This window comes from Bombina bombina, chromosome 7, assembly GCF_027579735.1.
Source record: "Bombina bombina isolate aBomBom1 chromosome 7, aBomBom1.pri, whole genome shotgun sequence".
NCBI lineage: Eukaryota > Metazoa > Chordata > Amphibia > Anura > Bombinatoridae > Bombina > Bombina bombina.
In genome coordinates, this window is record NC_069505.1 from 292,352,394 (window position 1) to 292,378,552 (window position 26,159).

General features: G+C 40.0%; 1 protein-coding gene across 1 annotated transcript; it reads right to left on the reverse strand.

The window, feature by feature from the left end:
* Nucleotides 1-1,422: 1,422 nt before the first annotated feature.
* Nucleotides 1,423-25,540, reverse strand: KLF15 (KLF transcription factor 15). Its single transcript, XM_053720847.1, has 3 exons — nucleotides 24,851-25,540; nucleotides 16,324-17,410; nucleotides 1,423-5,724 (listed from the first exon to the last, which is right to left on the reverse strand). The coding sequence occupies exons 2-3, from the start codon at nucleotides 17,346-17,348 to the stop codon at nucleotides 5,556-5,558; spliced, it is 1,194 nt and encodes a 397-aa protein (XP_053576822.1). The 5' UTR covers nucleotides 17,349-17,410; nucleotides 24,851-25,540; the 3' UTR covers nucleotides 1,423-5,555.
* Between the last annotated feature and the right edge of the window lie 619 nt (nucleotides 25,541-26,159).

Below are 26,159 nucleotides of genomic sequence, written 5' to 3' on the forward strand. Positions count from 1 at the left end.
TTTTTCCTAACACCTGATACCTCATATATATACCCCTTATAACTTTTTATTGCAATTTTATTTACTAATTTTTGTTAGATGGTGTAATTTTGAGTGTAACGGTACTGTAAAATGTATTTTTGATGTTTTTTGTGACACTTTTTATTCAAGCATAACAGTTAACCAGATCTCATAGGTCATGCTATCCTGAATCGCATTAAATTCAATTGCGCTCAAGTGATCAAGTTTACTTTTAACTTGTAATACATGCGCTACTTGTGTGTGCGTGTGTGTATGTATGTATCTGTGTGTGTGTGTATGTATGTGTGTGTATATATGTATATGTATGTATGTGTGTGTGTATGTGTGTGTATGTATGTATATGTATGTATGTGTGTGTATGTATGTATGTATATGTATGTATTTATGTATGTGTGTATATGTGTATATATGTATATGTATGTATGTGTGTGTATGTGTATATATGTATGTATGTGTGTGTATGTATGTATGTATATGTATGTATGTGTATATATGTATGTGTATGTATGTATGTATGTATATGTATATGTATGTATGTATGTGTGTATGTGTATATATGTATATGTATGTATGTACGTATATGTATGTATATGTGTGTATGTATGTATATATGTATGTGTGTATGTGTATATATGTATGTATGTGTATATACAGTATGTATGTGTATGTATATGTATGTATATGTGTGTATGAATGTGTATGTATGTACATATATGTATGTATGTATGTATATGTGTGTATGTATGTATGTGTGTGTATGTATGTGTATGTATGTACGTATATGTATGTATGTGTATGTATGTGTATGTATGTACGTATATGTGTGTATGTATGTACGTATATGTATGTATGTGTGTATGTATGTACGTATATGTATGATTGTACGTATATGTATGTATATGTATGTGTATGTATGTACGTATATTTATATATGTATGTGTGTGTATGTATGTGTGTATATGTATGTATGTATATGTGTGTATGTATGTATGTGTATGTATGTGTGTATGTATATGTATGTGTGTGTGTGTGTGTATGTATATGTGTATGTATATGTATGTGTGTATGTATGTATGTACACATACACACACACACACTAATTGCTCCCTGCGCTATCAATAGTGCTCTAATTCTAGACCAGTATGTGTGTTACTTCTCTGCCTTTGCAACATGCCTGCTGCTTTTGTACTCTGTGTCTGGTCAGGTTCCAGTAGTCTCTAACATCAGCGGGGGTTTTCTTCCCTCCCAGAAATCGTCTAATCACAATAACTTTCTACGTGTCGGCAATGCCCAGTCACACATTCATTACTATAGGCCATATAATGTTTTATTTCCGTTTTTATACTGTAAATCAGATGAAAAATATGAGCTGCCCTAGACAAGAATCACAATAGAACCAAGTTGTCATTTAATTTTTTTATTGTCAAATATAGTATATATATATATATATATATTTCTTTATAAGGAACGTAGGAGAAAATACAGTATTATTATTTCTGTACAACGTCTTCATAGAGATATAGCTTTGATTTAATTTACATAAAGTTCTTAAACTTTAGAAAGGCATTTGATCTTGTGACACCTATATACATTTATTTACATACATTCAGAAGAAGAGACGTAAACCGCTTGTTACACGTTTGTCTTATTAACCTGGCTCTGCAGTTACGGAATGCACAACCTACTTAGCCCCTCGACAGCAGCAAAGTATTTATATTCAATATGTTGCCACCCTCACTGGCACCCGGGGGTTAACCTCTCTGCCACCACAGTCATTCACTCATTACAAATCACAGCTTTGCTTTGGTGACAAAGAGGTTAAAACAGTTTATGTAAAATTGTGCTTTATTTCCATTTGTCTAGATTAAGGCAGAGTGGGTGATATTCACATCAAACATCACAGGAAAAGAGCAAAAAGATAAAAAAAATGAAGAGCTAATACATTCAGCAGCCGATCCTCCAGAATAAAGGCTCAGCAGAGGCTGATAAGTATCCTAGAGTTACCAGCAGTGGGTTAATATGGTGCTCTTGGCAGTCTGAATTTATAGCCTCTGTCTATTACAAGTTAGTACAGAGGCTAAAACCAGTATCAGAATATCCACAGTGGGGTGTAGTTAGCTCAGCCAGTATAACTGAGTCACTATTTAAACACAAGGTAGGGATGTCCTCTAATCCGCTTGTGTTTGCTTGCTCAAGGGCTGGGGCACCTTTCTGCTATGTAATCATGTGCATATATTTGCCCGGTAACAAAAAAAAAAAACACAAAAAACAGCAGCTCTGTAGAACATACCAGGAGGATTTAATATAAAAATAAAATATAAAAAGAAAGAGTGGTTGCTCTGGCTAAAGACACTGTAACACTGATTGGGGGTAGCAGTGCCCCTTCGCCTGTCAACCATTTAAACAGCACCAGTTAGAGAAAAAGAACAGAACTGGAAAATCATGATGGACTGGACTGTTCACAATATTAAATGCACATTATAAATGTATAAATGCAAATAAAACACTTGATTCTAGATAAATAGTGTGCTGCCTCTCACATAGGCCAACCATATTGCTGCTTTTAAAAGGGACACATATGAAAAATACATATGTCAGGGCTGTATAAAGAAATTTTTTGAATAATGTTCCATTATATGAACTCTGACATATGTATTTTTCATATGTGTCCCTTTTTAAAGCGGCAATATGGTCACCCTACTCGCACATCTACTCATATTAGTTCCTGGGGGGGATTCTAGCATCAGCAGCTGCATTTACAATGATTTTACCTACAGGATGACAGTCTTCTTGTAATGCCAGGATAGCAGCATTAGAAATCACAACAAGCTATTGTTGTACGTGGATTCTAAGGCATCTGTAGAGCATAGATCCACCTGGGAGCTGGCATTTTGTTCTTTAGCTATAAATGTACGTAAATTCCTTCTCCTCACTTAGCAACAGAGCTATATATTGTGTAATAACATGTTTAAAGTACTGTTACCGCATTCGGGGAGCAAAGGACAAAAGAGACATAAGTAAAACAACAGAAAGAAGATCTTTATATTGCGTTATATACTCTTTAACCGTAATGATAGTTACAATAGTGTGTGCTTTATAGGATTCCAGCTTAGGTGTGGCAACAGCATGGTTTGTGTTCCAGTACATATGGTGCTGAACATGCCCATCCTATGCCACGATTGGTGCTGTCCACTGTCTGCTGGGTACAATACCAAGCAGAGAGGGACTAAAAAGCCTGTTGCTGGGGACCTAAATGGACATAATTTTATATGTATACTTGATATGTTTCAGCAATTAAGTGCAATTTACAGGGTTTTGCAGCCTAGGAAATACCATTTAAATATGTTTATCTTTTTAGCACTGGGCAGTTAGGCACATGTATAAATGAGCTCCTGCACTGATCATGCCATTGCTGTTAACATGTTGCAGGGTCACAGTTCTGAGGTTTACAGGATACACTCCAGTCCCCTCTGGAGAAAATGAGAAAAGTTCAATATCCAGCACTGAATAGCAGAAAATAAAGAATCACTGCACATAATTAAACACAGGTAATTCATTTTTTAATTTTCTGCCCCTTTTTCTCAAGCTTCACATTAGAAAGAGACTGTGTTCCTGTTGTCCATGAGCACTTTATACCGATTCCCTGGCTTTGTACATACAGGCAGTGATAGAATGTGAGGTATAAAAACAGACATGTTTATCTGTAATAAATATATTTAGTCTTCAGCAACAACAGGAACCTTTAAGGAGCTTGGTGGCCAAGCATGAGCATCCGGTAATTTCCTGGCTATGAGCACATATATGTCTAACATTTATAGACAACAGGCGGGTTCCATACGTTTCCAGCATTAGATACATGAAGAGCCCCTTTAATCAGGTGGCCAAGGAGGAACCTGAAAGCACCAGACGCAGTTATTGATGTCCAGTAGATGCAGGTCTTGTGGCTTAAACAAGTCCCTGGTGTTTATGTTGTTCTCTCTGCCTATTAAATACTGATATGGTTTATCTCCCACAAAGGGACCATGAAATATGTATGAAGTGAGGTTCCTAACGAGCTCTGATACCAACTGCCATTCTTAGCATCACTTGCTCCTCAGAGTTCTAGGTGCCCCAGGGCCAGATGTTATCACTACAGCTTGTGATCAAGACAAACTGATAAAATAATTCTGCATTTCTTGGTCAACCACTAAAAATATAAAAAGTACAGAACACAAATAACCAATAAATTAAATCTAGTGTTTTATGGAAGACTTCGGATCTGTAGTGTTTGCAACTAGACAGTAAACTGTTATTTATGTTTGGCTTTGCTGCTTAGAGTCATTTTTGCTACTGTTGATTAATACTTTATATATTTTAAACTTCTATCAGTAATTTCAGGCACTTTTGTAAAAGTGACACATTACTTATTAGCAGCAGATATACTAGTCTTATAAATGTACCAGTCTTGATCTGTTACTTATCTCTTGGCCCCAGAGCCACTAGAAAGTCAGATGCCAAATCTTGGTCTTGAAGGCCTATTTATTAGGTAATGGATGACCTATTTATTAGTGGCCCTGATGACTGGAGATGAGCAACACTGGTCTATTCTACTGGTTAACCTATCCATATGGACACAGAGAAGCAAGTAAACAGTCAACCGGTAGGGACACATGATATGGAGCAGGAGATCAATTTGGCCCAGCCAGTGTGCTCCAATGTAATGCCCAGGCTCTGTACTAATCTTTGCTATGTCTTCTCCTCAATCGCCCACACACAGACTTCTGTAACTTCCACCTCCTGTTCATACCCACTACTCCTCTTTAATATAACACTGTAGTCTTTGGATTTTTCCATACTTGTAGAATCTCAGCGATGCTCTCTCTCTTATTTGGGCAGAAAGTATATAAAAAAAAAAAAACTTTTCCAGTAAACCCAGACTAAGCTGAATGGTTTAGAACTCTCTCATATGGCTTTAAAAAGAAAGAAGACCCCATATTCCCAAATTAACTCTACACAGGGAAATGGTTTTGATATCAGACCAACTAAGGCATCAGACGGTTTAAGGAAGAGCACTTATAAACTAGCGGAGGAGAAAGAGCAAAACATTACAGGATGATTATTTGTAAAATAATCCCAAGTGCCTCTACACTATGTCAGTACCATATTCCGTCATTACAAAAGACAGAGCCTTCTGTTTGGGGCTGATGTTGTGTATTACAGACTTCTCTACTACAATTTAAAGCACATTGGTTAGCCCTAGACTTGATCACATTAGTGATTCAGCTTTTTGAGGGAGATCTTGTTCCGTCTCCTTCCAAACCCTCTTGCTGTATGGGGCAGCAATGTTCTGAGGCCCACTTAGGAGATCTAAGCATGTGTCCATTCCCAGGTTCCTGCTGGAGCAGACAGTTCATTTGTAACCATATTATATTAGAGATGAGTTCTAAGACTGGTCTATGTCAAGGTCCATTCCGAGTCTGTTCCACATGTAGTAAGTCAGGAAGATGGACAAAGTGCTGGATGTGTCGCACACTTCATGCAAGGCTCAAGGGCTGTCAGTTTGATAAGCGTGTGGCGCGGCTGCTCCGAGGGAATCTGTGCACTTTAATGTGTTTAGACAGGTGGTCACTGCGGGCGAATTTCTTCTCACAGACAGCACACTGGTAAGGCTTCACCCCAGAATGTGAGCGGCGGTGCCGAGACAGCTCGTCTGACCTGGAAAACCTACAAAAACAAAAGAAAGGACATAACTATAAATTCCTGGGTTTAATTTAATCCAGAACCACATAACAATCTGGTGCATTGTGCAAGAATCAAACAGGACACAGTAAACCAATATATCTAATATCTGCCCATATTATGAAAATTAAACATATTTCTAAAAAAAATATATAACTCAGAGCTACAAGTATAATTGTGCTAATATCACACTCATGTCAAGCACCAAAAATATATTTTAAAAAAAGTTCAAAATTTTTATAAAGTAAAAGGAGAAGTCTAATGTCAAAAGCATTTACTGTATGTACCTGAGCAAAAGTATCTTTTGGACTATCCTGTAGGGTACAGCACGCCCAGCTTATGACTGGTGGTGTAGCCAACTTACAGAGTTAAATGTATAAAATACTCATCATCTGTATTTAGATCTAGCCCTGGTGTTAGTGTATGTTAAAGGAACTATATAGTAAAAATTAAACTTTCATGATTCAGACAAAGCAAATAGTTTTAAACAACATTTCAATTGACTTCCATTATCGTTGGCTTTGTTCACTTGGTATCCTTTGCTGAAATGCATAGATAGGTAGTCTCAGGAGCAGCAACGCACTACTGGAAGATAGTTGCTGATTGGTGGCTGCATATATAATGTCTCTTGTCATTAGCTCACCCGATGCATTAAGCTAGCTCCCAGTAATACATTGCTGCTGCTTCAACAAAGGATACAGAATGAAGTAAATTTTAAAATAGAAGTAAAATGCAAATCTGTTTAAAATTGTATGTTCTGTCTGAATTATGAAAGAAATTTTCATGTTACTTTATGGTTAAGATGTACAATTCTCGCAACACAGGAGATAGATATATTTCTAGGTAATACTTTGATTGGCTGAACCTAACACACCCTTATGTGAGCACTGTTAGTCCTAAAATGTGCACTTTCTGTATAATAGCAAATGATTGCTCCTTGTGATGTAAAATTGCCAGCAGCTAGTGCTGTATCTCTGGTCTGCGCTCTCTGATACTTTGTATACAGTTACTTCCGCTGTCAGATGCTTCACATGACCTTGTGAAGCGCTATATCTGGGTGCTATATCGCTGTTCCTATCAGTAGTGCTTCATCTGTATTCTGTACAGCAGATTATTCAGACCACACTCAGTAACAGGGTACAATTTATTAAAGGGACACTGAATCCAAAAATGTTCTTTCATGATTCAGATAGAGCATGAAATTTTAAGCAACTTTCTAATTTACGCCTATTATCAATTTTTCTTTGTTCTCTTGCTATCTTTATTTTAAAAGCAGGAATGTAAATCTTAGCAGCCAGCTCATTTTAGGTTCAGCACCATGGATAGCGCTTTCTTATTGGAGGATTACATTTACCATCCAATAAGCAAGCATAACCCAGGTACTCAACCAAAAATGGGCCGGCTCCTATGCATCACATTCCTGCTTTTTAAATAAAGATAGCAAGAGCACGAAGAAAAATTGATAACAGGAGTAATTTAGAAAGTTGTGTAAAATTGCATGCTCTATCCGAATCATGAAAGAAAACATTTGGGTTTAGTGTCCCTTTAAGAGGTTTCTTCAGGATAATAAGGTTCACCAGTGATATTCTATGCAGCAGATTCATTAAAGCTCATTCCAGCCTCCTCACCTCCTATGTTACTCTATACAGATGGTTTACTATAAAGCTCAGTCATCTCTCCAGTCTTTAGTGAATCAGCTGCATAGAAGAACAAAGGATTTGGGGCAGCTGAAGAGGATGGTGAGGCTCCTGTGCTGCAATACACGGCAGCTGTTTGTCACTGGTGGCTTTCTGTTGTGTTTACAGTGAGGAGAAGACTCCATAGGAGTCTATAGGACCTCGGGTATTCTGCATGTGACTGTGGAGCACAGACTTACTCTAGTGAGTTTTGTTTCAGTTAGGAGACTTTAGTAATGAAGATTTTAACTCCAGAATCATCTGGTTGCAGCTTCAGAGTGACAGTCTCCACTGCCCTTTGCACACACAGTTCTATATAACTATAGATTAAATCTATGTCCCCCAAGCTGCTAAGACGATAATATAGCAGAGCAGATATACAAGTAAACTGCACTGAAGCTTTAATGCCTTACTCTACCTAAATAGAAATTACATTTGTGTTTTGTTCACAGAAACATCTGTATCCATTTAAAAAAAGATGAAGCTACAGAAGTGAGCAGCCAACTGGATTGCCTCGTTATGAACGGAACCAAAGCCCTCCTCTTGGAAAACTCTTGTATGGGTTATGGCAACCACAGTTGTAAAAAGAATAAAACAATTGGTTTACAAATTGTGAGCCAAGATCATATGTGAACACAAAGCCAAACGCAATTAATGTCAAAACTACAATTTGACCACAAGTTTTCTTGTTATATTATTACATCAATATCACTGTGATATGCCTGAGACTGGGTGTCCGCTGAGTGACATGTCTTTTCCGTCTTGTAATGAAGCATCTGCTTGTGTCTTGCAGAACTGGATCCATCAGCTTTACAGGCATTTCAGTTACAAACCCACACAACACTACATCAGCTGCTCAATACTCTTGCACAGCTGCCCAATACACAAGCACAGCTACCAAATACACATGCACAGCTGCCCAATACACATGCACAGCTGCCCAATACACAAGCACAGCTGCCCAATACACATGCACAGCTGCCCAATCCACATGCACAGCTGCCCAATACACATGCACAGCTGCCCAATACACATGCACAGCTGCACAATGCACATGCACAGCTGCACAATGCACATGCACAGCTGCACAATACACATACACAGCTGCCCAATACACAAGCATAGCTGCCAATACACAAGCATAGTTGCCAATACACAAGCACAGCTGAACAATACAGATCCACGGCTGATTAATACTCAAGCACAAACAAATGCATGCAATCACAAACCCCATATACAATGTAACCTCCCCATCACAAATAAATACTGTCACAACCCCATATACACTGTCACATTCCCATCACATATACATACTATCTCAACCGTATATATACCGTCACCTCCCCATTACAAATACAGTACATACTGTCACCTCCCCATCACATATACATACTATCTCAACCGTATATACACTGTCACCTCCCCATTACAAATACAGTACATACTGTCACCTCCCCATCACATATACATACTATCTCAACCGTATATACACTGTCACCTCCCCATCACATATACATACTATCTCAACCGTATATACACTGCCACCTCCCCATTACAAATAAATACTGTCACAACCGTATATACACTGTCACCTCCCCATTACAAATATATACTGTCACAACCGTATATACACTGTCACCTCCCCATCACATATACATACTATCTCAACCGTATATACACTGCCACCTCCCCATTACAAATAAATACTGTCACAACCGTATATACACTGTCACCTCCCCATTACAAATATATACTGTCACAACCGTATATACACTGTCACCTCCCCATCACATATACATACTATCTCAACCGTATATACACTGTCACCTCCCCATTATAAATACAGTACATACTGTCACCTCCCCATCACATATACATACTATCTCAACCGTATATACACTGTCACCTCCCCATCACATATACATACTATCTCAACCGTATATACACTGCCACCTCCCCATTACAAATAAATACTGTCACAACCGTATATACACTGTCACCTCCCCATTGCAAATACATACTGTCACAACCGTATATACACTGTCACCTCCCCATCACATATACATACTATCTCAACCGTATATACACTGTCACCTCCCCATTACAAATACAGTACATACTGTCACCTCCCCATCACATATACATACTATCTCAACCGTATATACACTGCCACCTCCCCATTACAAATAAATACTGTCACAACCATATATACACTGTCACCTCTCCATTACAAATACATACTGTCACAACCCCATATATACTGTCACCTCCCCATTACAAATACATACTGTCACAACCATATATACACTGTCACCTCCCCATTACAAATACATACGGTCACAACCGTATATACAGTCACCTCCCCATTACAAATACATACTGTCAAAACCGTATATACAGTCACCTCCCCATTACAAATACATACTGTCACAACCGTATATACACTGTCACCTCCCCATTACAAATACATACTGTCATAACCGTATATACACTGTCACCTCGCCATTACAAATACATACTGTCACAACCGTATATACACTGTCACCTCTCCATTACAAATACATACTGTCACAACCGCATATACACTGTCACCTCCCCATTACAAATACATATTGTCATAACCGTATATACACTGTCACCTCCCCATTACAAATACATACTGTCACAACCGTATATACACTGTCACCTCCCTATTACAAATACATACTGTCATAACCGTATATACACTGTCACCTCCCAATTACAAACACATACTGTCATAACCGTATATACACTGTCACCTCCCCATTACAAATACATACTGTCACAACCGTATATACACTGTCTACTCCCCATTACAAATACATACTGTCACAACCGCATATACACTGTCACCTCCCCATTACAAATACATACTATCACAACCGTATATACACTGTCATCTCCCCATTACAAATACATACTGTCACAACCGCATATACACTGTCACCTCCCCATTACAAATACATACTGTCACAACCGTATATACACTGTCACCTCCCCATTACAAATACATACCGTCACAACCGCATATACATTGTCTACTCCCCATTACAAATACATACCGTCACAACCGCATATACACTGTCTACTCCCCATTACAAATACATACTGTCACAACCGTATATACACTGTCACCTCCCCATTACAAATACATACCGTCACAACCGCATATACATTGTCTACTCCCCATTACAAATACATACCGTCACAACCGCATATACACTGTCTACTCCCCATTACAAATACATACTGTCACAACCGTATATACACTGTCACCTCCCCATTACAAATGCATACTGTCACAACCGTATATACACTGTCACCTCCCCATTACAAATACATACTGTCACAACTCCATATATACTGTCACCTCCCCATTACAAATACATACTGTCACAACTCCATATATACTGTCACCTCCCCATTACAAATACATACTGTCACAAACGTATATACACCGTCACCTCCCCATTACAAATGCATACTGTCACAATCGCATATACACTGTCACCTCCCCATTACAAATACATACTGTCACAACCCCATATATACTGTCACCTCCCCATTACAAATACATACTGTCACAACGCCATATACACTGTTACCTCCCTATCACAACCACATATACATGGTGACCTCCCAATCACAAATACATACTGTCAAAACCCCATATACACTGTCACCTCCCCATTATAAATACATACAGTCACAACCCCATATACTCTGTCACCTCCCAATCACAAACAAATACATATGGACACAACCGCATATACGTCACCTCCTCATCACAACTACATATACACTGTCACCTCCTCATCACAACCACATATACACTGTCACCTCCTCATCACAACCACATATACATGGTCCCCTCCTCGTCATAACCAAATATATACTGTAATCTCCTCATCACAGCCACATATACACTGTCACCTCCACATCACAACTACATATACACTGTCACCTCCACATCACAACTACATATACACTGTCACCTCCTCATTATAACCAAATATATACTGTCACCTCCTCATCACAACCACATATACACGGTCACCTCCTCATCACAACCACAAATACACTGTCATCTCCCTATTACAATCACATATACACTGTCACCTCCTCATCACAACCACAAATACACTGTCATCTCCCTATTACAATCACATATACACTGTCACCTCCCTATCATAACCACATATACTGTCACCTCCTCATAACAAGCAAGCCCATATACACAGTTACAGGCCTACAAAACCTTTGATATACTCATAAGCATTTGGATCACTGTCACATTAACCTTTACCAGCTACACCATGACTTGTGAATGGGGGAATGAAGTTTACATGAAGAATAAGTGACAGGGTCCTCTCTCAGATTGTGCTGTGATGGTACAGAATTAATGCCCATGACCCAAGAATAACCTTAGATTACTCCTTGTACAAGAATCCTTGCAACACATGATTTGTTCTGAATTACAACACAATTGTTACACTGTACAAATATATCTCCAGCCTACAACACAAGCTTACTGTGAATAAAGGGATCTTGCTAAATCAGATGGCCTGAAAATGACCTCCGCCTAACATGGCACTGAGCCAGAATCAGCGCTCATCTCAGACATCACATTTTTATTTCCGAAAAACCGAGTCTTGGCCAATAGATAACAAAAAAGTCATATAAAGGGGATTCTCCCTTAAATCAGTGATCTCCCTGCTCACCATGAAGGATGAACAAAAAGCGAGCTGTGCTGTAATGTTTGTCCTTTAATGTGTTTGTTGGATATAGCTTAATCTTAAACAATTTGTTACTGAGCTGAATTGCCCCAATTGTGTAAGGAGTTTAAATGGAACTAAAACAGCCTTTACACTCAAATACATTTATTTGTACAAACGGGGGTACAGTAAATTGAATCAAACCCTAAATGATTATTTTTCCAACAAGCATGTAGCAAGATAAGATTGAGAATGCTGTGTTCAGTAGGCGCCACTCTGGAGAACAAATGAGAATCAGCCATACATACAGTATGTATGCTCCAATCACTGGCTATATCCTCATCTGAAGCAGAATGAGGGAATTCCTTTTTGAAGTAGTTAGTTACATCTATACAATAAATGCATTTGTAATGTCCGTCGCCGCCGGAAGTTGCGCACACATCCTCAAAGGAATGTTGGCAGCGCGAGGCAGCCAACAGAATGTTGGCTGCGCGCGCAGCCAAAAGAATTCACCTGGATGCAGCTAAGCTGCATCCAGGTGGATTCCGAAAATGGCAGGGTGGTGAAAGAATCCATCTTCGGTGGTGGATTCTTTCACCACCCTGCCATTTTTGGAATTCACCGGGATGCAGCAAAGGCAAACAGAGCATTAAAAAAAAAAAAAAAATGCCTGCAATAACGTATGAAGTATTAAGAAAAAATAAACTAACCGCCCGCGCAAAGTATTAAGAAAAAAACAACAACTACCTAATAAAATTATTAACCCCTAAATCCGCAAACCCCAACATCGCAAACTACCTAATACATCTATTAACCCCTAAACCGCCAACCCCCCACAACGAATTGAACCTAATTGACCTATTAACTCCTACACCGTCAACCCACAACGCAAAAAAATAATTTAATGACTAAGCCTCCTAACCTAACACCCCCTAAATTAACCCCTTAATTACAATAAAAATAAACTACATTACAATAAATACAAAAAAATTACATTAATCTAATTACAGAAAATAAAAAAGGCTAACATTACAAAAAATAATAAACACATTATCCAAAATAAAAAAATTAAACCTAATCCCTATGAAAATAAAAAAGCCCCCCCAAAATAAAAACACCCCCTAATCTAATGCTAAACTACCAATAGCCCTTAAAAGGGCATTCAGCTCTTTTGAGATTTGCCCAAAAAAAAACTTAATCTAAAAAAACAACCCCCCCCCCAAAAAAAAAAAATAAAAAAATACTAAAGCCCCAAATAGGTACTCACGGTTTCAGAAGTCCGATGAAGAAGGTCTTCTTCCAGGCGGGTCCAACATCTTCATCCACAGCGAAGGCGGCGCGGAGTTGAAGTCCGGAGCGGTCTTCCCAGAAGTGATGATCCTCGGCGGTAGTCATGGGTGGCGGCGGTTCTCTGCAAAGGCGTGGAGGTTCCTCTTCATGTGATCGTCCGCCGCACATTGAAAAAAGAATTTAAGGTACTCCATATTTATAGGGGTACCTTGAATTCCTATTGGCTGAAATTTTCAAAATCAGTCAATAGGATGAGAGCTACTGAAATCTTATTGGCTGATTTGAACAACCAATAGGATTTCAGTAGCTCTCATTCTATTGGCTGTTTTGAAAAATCCAGCAGTCAATAGAATGAGAGCTACTGAAAACTTATTGGCTGATTTGAACAGTAAAATAGAATTTTAATAGCTCTAATCCTATTGGCTGTTTTGAAAATTTAAGCCAATCGGAATGCAAGGTACCCCAAATTGATTGCAATACCTTGCATTCAATATTCAGTATACCACGGATATTGGATGAAGAGGAGCCACCATGTTGCCGAGGACCGCCGTCGATGAGGATCGCCACCTCTGGGAAGACCGTTCCGGACCTCCGCTCTGTGACGCCTTCGCTGTGGATGAAGATGATGGACCCGACTGGAAGAAAACCTTCTCCGCCTGACTTCTGAAACAGTGAGTACCTATTTGGGGCATTAGTGTTAGTTTTGTTTTTAATTTTTGCAGGGTTTTGTTTTTTTAGATTCGTTTTTTTTGGGAAATTCTCAAAAGAGCTGAATGCCCTTTTAAGGCCAATGAAAAGGAGCTGAATGCCCTTTTAAGCACAATGCCCATACAAATTCAATTTTCAGGGCAATGGGTAGATTAGGTTTATTAGTGTTAGTTTTTTTTATTTTGGGGAGTTTGGTGGGTGGGGGTTTTTACGGTTAGGGGGGGACTTTGTTTATTTTTAATATAAAAGAGCTGTTGGGGCAATGCCCTACAAAAAGCCCTTTTAAGGGCTATTGGTAGTTTAGTATTAAATTACGGGGGGGGGGGGTTTATTTTGGGGGGGATTTTTTATTTTTATAGGGGTATTAGTTTAGTTTTAATTTTATTATTTTTGATAGCTTTGTTTATTTTTTTCTGTATTTATATTTTTTTTAGCTTGGGGGGTCACCTAATAGTAAAATAAATACATTTAATAATAAAAAGCTCTAATGAAGAGCAGCACCTACAGTTTTGTGGGAAAATTTATATCACATTTATCTTGGTCACATGATCTAGAGCAAGGTAAAACAAATCTCATAAAAACACAACACACGTTGTACTGAAATTACATGACCAAAGCAGATTATGCAGAGATTATTTAAAGGGACACTAACCCCAATTTTTTTCTTTCATGATTCAGATAGAGCATGCAATTTTAAGCAACTTACTATTTTACTCCTATTATAAATTTGTATTCGTTCTCTTGCTATCTTTATTTAAAAAGCAGGAATATAAAGCTTAGGAGCCGGGCCATTTTTGGGTTCAGAACCTGGGTTACGCATGCTAAATGTAGCCACCAATAAGTGCTATCCAGGGTGCTGAACCTAAAATGGGCCTGCTTTTAAGCTTTACATTCCTGTTTTTTATATAAAGATAGCAAGAGAACGAAGAAAATTGATAATAGGAGTAAAATAGAAAGTTGTTTAAAATTGCTGCTCTATCTGAATTATGAAAGAAAAACATTTGGGTTTAGTGTCCCTTTAAGACACAATGAGTTCTGCTGTATCGTCGGCCTTTGTCAGATGTGGACAAATGACACATTACAAAAAGCACTGGATAATAGACCAGAAGCCGCTGATTTAAATGACTAAAAAGCGTTCAAGGTGCATTTTACTTTGCTTAGCAAAGATTAAACCTACAGGCCTGAACCTTAACGATTTTTGTTGAGTGATAAGATAACGCTTCCACTTTTGCTTCTTCGCCAGAACTTTTGATATATTTTGGCTTTAAACTGACACGATAAGGAGTAATGCTGCACAGTCAGTAATGTTAGCATACAGACATAAATGACCTTGCATATGGATGGCAATGAGATATGTACATTAGAAATAGCTACATCTCATAGACTCAGATTACAGATACATCACAAGGTTTGTATTTCTGGTAAGCATGGTCATCAGATATGGCCTACATGTGTGCTGGCTCCCCATGGAATTCAGAAAGGATTACTGTAAATGTAGGCGTGAGCCCTCTATTTCCAGCAACTTCGGGGTTAAAAGACACATGATTCACTAACACTTTCTCATGAAAGTTGTGTTAGTCACATGTAACAACTGGTTGGGCGTGCTAAAGCAGGTCTAATCTGCAACAACAAAGAGAGTTTACTACAGGTTACAGACCATAACTGACACTGCAGCACACCCAGCGCAAACATCTGATAGGCAGCACTCTAACTAATCTGCGCTCATTTCCAAGGGAGAAAGCATTTACTGGAGACCTTGAAGCCTTTTCCGCATACCAAAATCCTGTAAACTATATCCTCAAAAGTTCCTTTGCTTTTGTTCCAGTGATCTGCATTGTCTGCTTGTTCATTGTTAAGTTGTGGGACAGGTGGCACGGTGTGGCAGGATGTAAGCTGTGAGCACATGCAGATAGTAACCTGCCAATTGTCTACATGTACATAGTGAGTGCCCACTCTTCAAACTGTAAGTCTTCAAAGGATATTGAGACAACAACATACCTGTACATAACGCTCTCTGTGATTTACCTTCTTATAGGAACTATTCATACTGAGCAATGGTTGCATGAGATTTCATTCTTACCAATATAGACCCAAAAGAGCAGCAATTAACAAATGACCTAGACATAGAATTCATTTGACAGTCTGATATACTTTTGATATTCAGTGATACTCACCGCCACCCACATCCTGGCCACGTACAGGCAAACGGTTTTTCACCCGTGTGTCTTCTCAAGTGGGCTTTAAGGTGACTGCTCTTAGTGTACATCTTGGTGCATCCTTGGAAAGTACACTTGTGCATTTTTATAAGTTCTGTGGCTGGATTCTTTTGGAACTTCTGTCCCACCATTATTCCAGAATGACCTTGAATAATGCCCCCGGGGCCCAAGGGTTTAGCAGCAATAGGCACCGGAGCTATGCGGACAAACTTAGAGGATAAGTTTGATGACTGAACAAGTTGTGGGACTAGAGCAAACGTCTGCCCTTGAATGTTGACCAGAAGTTGTGCAACTTTAATGTTGTCTGGAAACTGTGACGGGGAAACCTGACCGACATTTGACTCCTGTTTGATCTCTATAGGTTGTATTTGAAGGATGACAGGAATTCCGCCTTCAACAGCTAGTGCACTGGAGTTTTTAGCATTTTGTTCTGCCTGCAATTGATTGTTTCTTTGCTCACATGTATTCTCATTCATGTTATTGCTTTCAGCAGTTTCTTCCTTATGTTGGTCACCACAATTTCTTAGTTCCTGGCTATTGTGATGAGACCCATCTTTAAAGTCACTTTTCATGTTCTCCTCTAGAAACTCTTCAATCTCATCCAGAGTTGGGTGAAATGAAGATGTCTCCTCCATGTCTACACCAAACTCTGGGACCTTGTAGATCTCCTCTTTGACCATGGACTGCTGCCTGTGTTTATCCCACCACACAGTAGAAGTGGTGCTCAGTGATGTGTGTGAGAGAAGATAGTCTAAGATACTGTCCTGACTCTCCACACTGCAAGTGCTGCCATAGCTGGAGCTCAGCACTTGGGACTCTGGACTGGAACAAGAGCGAAAGCTGGAAGAGTCACTGTCATCCTCAGACATAGGGGATGGCAGCATTTGATAACTACGCTCTTCCATTAACATTTCTGTTGTGAATCCAACGGTAGAGTGAGGGTGTGAGAAGCTTTCATCTGTGTAAGGCAAATGATCCACCATTCCTGGATAATTATCTGAGAGGGGCCCCCAGCATAAGCAAGTCTTGGACGCTATGAAGGATCCTGAAAACAGAACAAAAAAACATTCAGATAGTGTTGTATCTTCTTATCCCAATCCATTAATATACTTCCCAAGAGCAGAATGATTGTGTTAATGCACTGTAGCATATAATCTTATGTAATGTACAGTAACCAAACACATATAGCAGCTTTCAGAGACTATACACATATAGCTACTGGCCTCTTTCTGTACACACATACTGCAGGACAGACACACCATGGCTTCTTTCTATACACATATACTACAGGACAGACGCCCCCCCTGGACTCTCTCTATATACACATATACTAAAGGACAGACACACCACAGGCTTTTCTCTATACACACATATACTACAAGACAGACATGCTGCAGCAGTATTAGTGCAGTTATAAGCACAAGCTGCAGCAGTATTAGTGCAGTGACAAGCACAAGCTGCAGCAGTATTAGTACAGTGACAAGCACAAGTTGCAGCAGTATTAGTACAGTGACAAGCACAGGCTGCAGCAGTATTAGTGCAGTTATAAGCACAAGCTGCAGCAGTATTAGTGCAGTTACAAGCACAGGCTGCAGCAGTATTAGTGCAGTGACAAGCACAGGCTACAGTATTAGTGCAGTGACAAGCACAGGCTACAGTATTAGTACAGTGACAAGCACAGGCTGCAGCAGTATTAGTACAGTGACAAGCACAAGCTGCAGCAGTATTAGTACAGTGACAAGCACAGGCTGCAGCAGTATTAGTGCAGTGACAAGCACAGGCTGCAGCAGTATTAGTGCAGTGACAAGCACAGGCTGCAGCAGTATTAGTGCAGTTACAGGCACAGGCTGCAGCAGTATTAGTGCAGTTACAAGCACAGGCTGCAGCAGTATTAGTGCAGTGACAAGCACAGGCTACAGTATTAGTGCAGTGACAAGCACAAGCCGTAGCAGTATTAGTGCAGTGACAAGCACAGACTACAGTATTAGTGCAGTGACAAGCACAGGCTACAGTATTAGTGCAGTGACAAGCACAGGCTACAGTATTAGTGCAGTGACAAGCACAGGCTGCAGCAGTATTAGTGCAGTGACAAGCACAGACTGCAGCAGTATTAGTGCAGTGACAAGCACAGACTGCAGTGACAAGCACACAGTATTAGGGCTTTGTGTAGCTGTCTATCTGCTGTATACAAGGTACGATTACTGGCTCCAGTGAACAGAGGGATAAAGAGCCCTTTTTAGGAAACAGCAAGTGCATTACAAGGCTTACAGTCATGTCCTATCATATGAGTGTGTGAAACCTTTTAGTCATGCTGCCCTCAGCTTTACCCACGTTACACTGCAGCTCTGTCCGACACACACAACATGAATAGTCAATAGGGGATTATGTGCACCTCATATGCATTCTGTGATGTGATCCCTCTGCACTCTCTCAGCACATGTCTGGCATAACTGAAAGCAGCACCCGGTGCCAACCTAGAACACATGGGTCAGGTTTATAGATCAGTATGTGGACTAAAGCTCTTCATGCCCTCATTGTGCTTATGTGTCTTATTCATCTGCCAGAGGCTACATGTCTGAAGATGTCACAAACAAAACACAGAAATCAACTGCACTCTCAAACCAGACCAGGTGCACATCCCATGACCCTACAAAACTCAAAAAGTCCCATAGCATGAAATATGTCACATATTTTAAGCAACTTTTACTTTCTAATTTACTCCTATTATCAAATTTCTTCATTCTCTTGGTATCTTTATTTGAAAAGCAAGAATGTAAGTTTAGATGTCCGCCCATTTTTGGTAAACAACCTGGGTTGTTCTTGCTGATTGGTGGACAAATTCACCCACCAATGAACAAGTGCTGTCCAGTGTACTGAACCAAAAAGTGTCTGGCTCCTTAGCTTAGATGCCTTCTTTTACAAATAAAGATAGCAAGACAATGAAGAAAAATTGATAATAGGAGTAAATTAGAAAGTTGCTTAACATGGCATGCTCTATCTGAATCACAAAATAAATAATTGGGTTTAGTGTCCCTTTAAAGGGACATAAAAATGAAAATTTCATGGATCCAACAAAGTATGTCATTTTAAGACTCGCGATTTTACTTCTGTTATCAAATTTGCTTCACTCTCTTGTTATCATTTGTTGAAAAGCATACCTAGGTAGATTCATTAGAAACAATGCACTACTGAAAGCTAGCTGCTGATTGGTGGCTGCACATATATGTCCCCTCTCATTGGCTGAGCAGATGTGTTTAGCTAGCTCTCAGTAGTGCAGAGGTTAAACACACAGTTTTATGCAGTGCAGTAATACAATGCTTTAAGACACTTATAACTTTGCACTTTTATGACATTTAAGAGATAGAAAAATGCAGCTGCAATCCTAACAAAAAGCTTAGTGGTAATGTAACTGTGCCATGATGGCACTGCCACCTGTAACTAGACGCACAAGAAAATCCCACAAGGCACTGCTCTACACATTTGTAATTAAGTTATTGTTTAGGATGAAATGTAAATATTGCAGTTGTGGCAAATAATCAGAAACCAGTGAAGATAAAGTATCTATACCTCTCTGTTTGAGGAGTCATACAGGATGCCTTGCTGGTCTAGTTATCAAACTCAGGGTCATCCCATTCAATTAGAAAACCCAGTAACAGTAGGGTTTCCACAAAAAAACTGGATGACCTTTAAGTGCCAGGTGAGGTCACACAATGGTTCCTTAGGCAACACCACACATTTTTCACAACAGGGCAGTGATGTTATCCCCTTGGCTGCCGATAACACAACATTGATTTTATCCCCTTTAAATACACAAACACACCAGTATTGTTACCCTCCTATGATTCCCAGTAAAAAGAAACAACAACAAAAAACAGAACATTGACAGTGGTTACATATGAAACACAGGACAGTGTTTTTATCCCTCCTGGGACTTCCAGCAACACACAGGGGTTTTTATTTTTACCATTATTGGCTGCTACTAACAAATAGGAGCAGCACAAATGCACCGTTGCTTCTTTCAAGGTCATACATAACATTTAGTGAGAAAAAAAGGCATTTAACATTTACCTGCCCTTGAGGAACTTAGAAATCTGGAAATGTATGTGTCCAGTATTTGTGTGAAGATTGTACTGGACAGCTTGCTAAAATACTGTAATGTCCCGTTAAATACTGGACACCTAGCATCACTAAAAAACAGCCTGTGACTCACACAGTGCTAATGGTCATTTAATGGTTTAATAAAGAAGCTAAACTTATAGCCCAAGTTTCACTTTTATTTATTTAAATGTTTTACCAGGAAAAATGCATAGAGGTTTCTCTCTTTTCAAGTATATCCTGGGTCTTGTACCCAACTTAGTTATGATCATTACAATCTCCCCTTGTGCAACTGAGAGAGTCTGTGTGTTTAAAACAGTTATTTACAAATTTTACTCAAATGATCAAAAATCACTAATTGTGCAAGTGACATGAATTGATATTATTGCTTAAAGGGACACTGAACCCAATTTTTTTCTTTCATGATTCAGATAGAGCATGCAATTTTAGGCAGCTTTCTAATTTACTCCTATTATCAATTTTTCTTCATTCTCTTGCTATCTTTATTTGAAAAGCAAGAATGTAAGTTTAAAAGCCGGCCCATTTTTGGTTTACAACCTGGATTGTCGTTGCTGATTGGACAGCACCAATAAACAAGTGCTGTCCAGAGTTCTAAACCAAAAATTGGGTGGCTCCTTAGCTTAGATGACTTCTTTTTCAAATAAAGATAGCAAGAGAATGAAGAAAAATTGATAATAGGAGTAAATTAGAAAGTTGCTTAAAATTGCACGCTCTATCTGAATCATGGAAGAAGAAAAAATGTAGGTTTAGTGTCCCTTTAAGTGGAAAAAAATGTATTAAAACACATTGGCCGTAACTATCTATACTGAAGTAGCTGCTATGTTTTACTTTCCATGACTGTTGGTGAAAATATCTGGGGATCCCTCTTGAGAAGTCAGGGAAACTCCTGTTATTTGTAGTTCTTTTTAGCTGTTAACTAGATGTTGCTGTTGTATAATATTAATATTAATTAACACAACTCTTCTTGCAGATCAGACATGGCTTAGAAAATAAAACAGGAATTGCTGGGGTGCCATATCACTGGCACAGGGAACTACTCCAGACATTCTGGATATGCTGAACCTCTGATAGTGAGGGGTGATATTATTGGTTGTGTGTTTCTTATGAATGCTTTCAGTAAAGTCTGTGTATCGCAGTGTCACTGCCCAGGTTAGCCATATACACTGTCACTCAGTATGACACTGGCTCTAATGGTGACAATAATTCCAAGTTAGCATTCATTAGCACCTGAATATGGGTAAAGCGGAGGAACATCCTGAGAATTCAGCAGGTAACTGTAGAACTTGTTGGCTTTTGCAAACTGTTCTCACAGCCTTTGAAGAGTTACTGATTAACGAGCCATGTGACATGCCGTGTGCCCTTCTGTCATATCACTGACCCTGCTCCAAGTGCTGCAACACTCCAACCTGTTTGGTCACTTATGGAGCAAGACGGCTCTGTCTCCTATAACACAGGACCAATTTGTCCCCAAGCATAAGTAAATAACATACATGTTCTGGGTTCTGTGATATGTTATTCAGAGCACTTCTCATGAGTTATAGCGTAAATTACACTTATTGGGATATAGGACAGGGACATTGTCACAGGTCTAGTCTGTTCCTGCACAGGACAAGATTAGGTTTTCCTGTAAAATTCCAATAGAGAAGTAGCAATGACTTATTAAATCCGTGCACACTGAGATTTCACTGCGAGATAAGCTTGCAGGATATTAAATAATTAGCTTTGTACAGAAGACACTGTATGACCATATGGTCCTTGTTTACATACTTGTTTCATCCTCCACCAGACCTGGCTGTGAGCTGTGACACTGTCCCTTGCAGTAACAGCACTGGTCAGGACCTCTTGTTCTTGCAGCTGTGATGAGCAATAAAAGCAAATAGAAACAAGCTGGTAATCAGCACATTAAACACACAGTCCCCAGATTTGTTGATTTCTGGATGTAATTAAAATACTTGTGCTGCTCTGGCTGGAGGCGACTGATCTGTGGGATCATGTAACATTCCTGAGACTGAGCCCTGGGCTGTGTGTTTACAGGTTACAGTCATCCCACAGGTTTCATGTGCAACTTGTGGTGCACAAGGGTTAAATGGCACAATCATCTATCACAGTAACAATACATACTACACAGCTGTCATGTGACAATACATATTACACAGCTGTCATGTGACCACGTGACAATGCATATTACACAGCTGTCCATGATCACGTGACAGCCATGTAATATGTATTGTCGCAATACATATTACACAACCGCCACGTAACCATGTGACAATACATAGTACACATGTCACTTGACCATGTGATAAGATATTACACTGCTGTCATATGACAATATATATTACACGGCTGTCGTGTAACCATGTGACAAAACATAATAAATGGCTGTATTGTGACCATGTGACAATACAAATTACACGCCTGTCACTTAACCATGTGACAATAGATATTACACTGGTGTCATGTGACAATACATATTACACGGCTGTAATGTAACCATGTGACAATACATATTACATGGCTATCATGTGACAATACATATTACATGGCTATCATGTGACAATACATATTACACGGCTGTCATGTGTCAATACATATTACACAGTTCCTTACAGTGAAGGTAAAGTGACAGTAGGTAGCTTGCTTATTACAAACTCATCTGATTCTCTCTCTGCTTTAAAGCAGCTGACATTTAACTCTTCATGCACCAAAAGGCCAGCAAAGCGCTTGAACAAGGCAGTTGTTACAGTAAGAGGTGCAAGAGATGGCACAAAATAGCTTAAATGTTTCTTCAGTCTCATAAAGAAATGAAACAAATAGGATTTGCTTTTATATTTAGGTGCTGTAAGCTCATGGGCTGAGCACACTCAGCTCCTCTTATGATAATATAACAGCAGTGAATAGGTTAAAGAATCCTATATTGCCCTGGCAGCTCACGGGTTAAGCAGGCTGAGCTTAGCTGCTGTTTGTGAATGGTGCATTGTACAGTGTGTTATTGAGAACTTTCTGTTATTCTGCTCCCTTCCCTGGCCCCCAGTGATGAACATGACCGCTAGTAACCCTCTCCCTATACAGATCCTCTTGTCAACATGCTCACTGTAACAGGCACAGGCAGCAATGCCAGCTCTGCCCAAGGAGAAGCCATGCCAGCTCTGCCCTCAGAGCAGCAATACCTGCTCTGCCTAGGCAACAGCAATGCCAGCTTTGCACAAGGGGCAGCAATGCCTGTTCTGTCCAGGGGTAATGCCAGCTCTGTGTACACGTCACTAAACAACTTTGTAATAATTATTGCACCAAGATAAATAACTAAGCACAAACACATGTACACACATCAATATACATTAACATGTATATATAGATGCACATTACACAGGAGTACGCTGAAATAGCTATATACTTACATACATATATACACTGACATACATACATATATACACACTAGTGCATAGATATGCATGTGGGTGTAAACAACACATACATACACTCTATACATACCCAGCGTTACTATAATTTGTAGTTGATACAACAATTACTTAGCAATAATGTTATAATGACTTTAAAAATAAGCAAAACACTTCAGTACATAGAATGTACACAGTGCAATAATCACATGCACACAGCACAATAATCACATGCAAACATGTACACAGCACGATAATCACATGCACATATGTACACAGCACAATAATCACATGCACATATGTACACAGCACATTAATCACATGCACACATATACACAGCACATTAATCATATGCACATATATACAGCACATTGTAAGATGTAAACACTGCACAGTATAATACATATACAGAGCACACATGTACACAGCACGGTATATCACATGTACACACAGACATGTACACAGCACGGTATATCACATGTACACAGCACAGTATATCACATGTACACACAGACATGTATACAGCACACTATAAGATATCACACAGCACAGTACAAAGTATATCACATGCACACAGCACACACAGACATGTAAACAGCACAGTATATCACATGAACAGTGCCCACGTGTACACAGTACATCACGCAGCACAGTATATCACATGTGCACACACAGCATGTATACAGCACACACAGCATGTACACAGCATACACAGACATGCACACAGCAGAAATACAGAATAAAAGCAACATACAATAAAAAGACAGTGGAGATGAATGTAAGGAGCAGAAACCCAGAGGCAGCATGACCCTGAGATAAGCTACAGCATGTTAAGGAGAGGGAGTAACACACACAGCAAATACAGATGTTTATTCTCTCATATGATCCATTGTCATGCATTTGGCTGTCACATACACCATATGCCAGAACATGGCTCAGGGTACCCATGTGTAGGGCCTGCTTCCTCCTACCTGTCACTCCACTGATACAGTAGATACCAGGTTGTAGGTGACACTTGGCCCCCTGGTAAGAGGGAGCACTTGGTACTTATGCAGGGGACTGTAGAAAGGAGCTGTCACCTGGTGCCCACGCAGGCGGCTGCAATTGTCCCTTGTTTTTAAAAGAAGCTGTATATGAGTTTGGCAGAGGATTTGCCAGTCCCTTTGCTGTCCTTGCAGGCGGCTCAGTGTCACTGAGGCACGGGTTATGCCAGTCCCTTTTCTGTCCTTGCAGGCGGCTCAGTGTCACTGAGGCATGGGTTATGCCAGTCCCTTTGCTGTCCTTGCAGGCGGCTCAGTGTCACTGTGGCAGGGGCTATGTCAGTCCCTTGCAGAGATCTGTGTGTGGCAGAGGCTATGCCAGTCCCTTTGCTGTCCTTGCAGGTGGCTCAGTGTCACTGTGGCAGTGGCTATGGCAGTCTCGTGATGCCCTTTCAGAGTTCTGAATGTGGCAGAGGCTATGTCAGTCCCTTGCAAATATCTGTGTTTGGCAGAAGCTATGCCAGTCCCTCGCTAAGATCAGTGTGTGGCAGAGGTTATGCCAGTCCCTTGTAGAGATCAGTGTGTAGCAGAGGTTATGCTTGTCCCTTTCTGTCCTTGCAGGGAGCTGTGTGCAGCGGTGTCACTGTCACTCAGTGTGAGCATAATCAGCACTCACTGCAGCCAGCGTTAGTACTAGATGGCGTCACGTGACCACGTGTGGGACAGGGAGAGGCTTGTTAAGGGCTCGTCTCCAGCTTGTCAGAGCATTGGCTGATGCTAGAGGGGGCGGGGCTTGCCGTTATTCGTCAATGGGAGGATCTGGTGCCCAACACGCTTACTCTGAACCAGCCAGGAGTGGGCAGGGATATCCCTTTGCTGTGCCCCTGGCATCATATGCATCAGTAGTGCCCAATATATGCAGTGTGAGCATATCAGGAGTGGGCAGGGATATCCCTTTGCTGTGCCCATGGCATCGTGTGCATCAATAGTGCCCAATATATGCAGTGTGAGCATATCAGGAGTGGGCAGGGATATCCCTTTGCTCTGCCCCTGCATCATGTGCATCAGTAGTGCCCAATATATGCAGTGTGTGCATATCAGGAGTGTGCAGGTATATCCCTTTGCTGTGCCCCTGCATCATGTGCATCAGTAGTGCCCAATATATGCAGTGTGTGCATATCAGGAGTGTGCAGGTATATCCCTTTGCTGTGCCCCTGCATCATGTGCATCAGTAGTGCCCAATATATGCAGTGTGTGCATATCAGGAGTGTGCAGGTATATCCCTTTGCTGTGCCCCTGG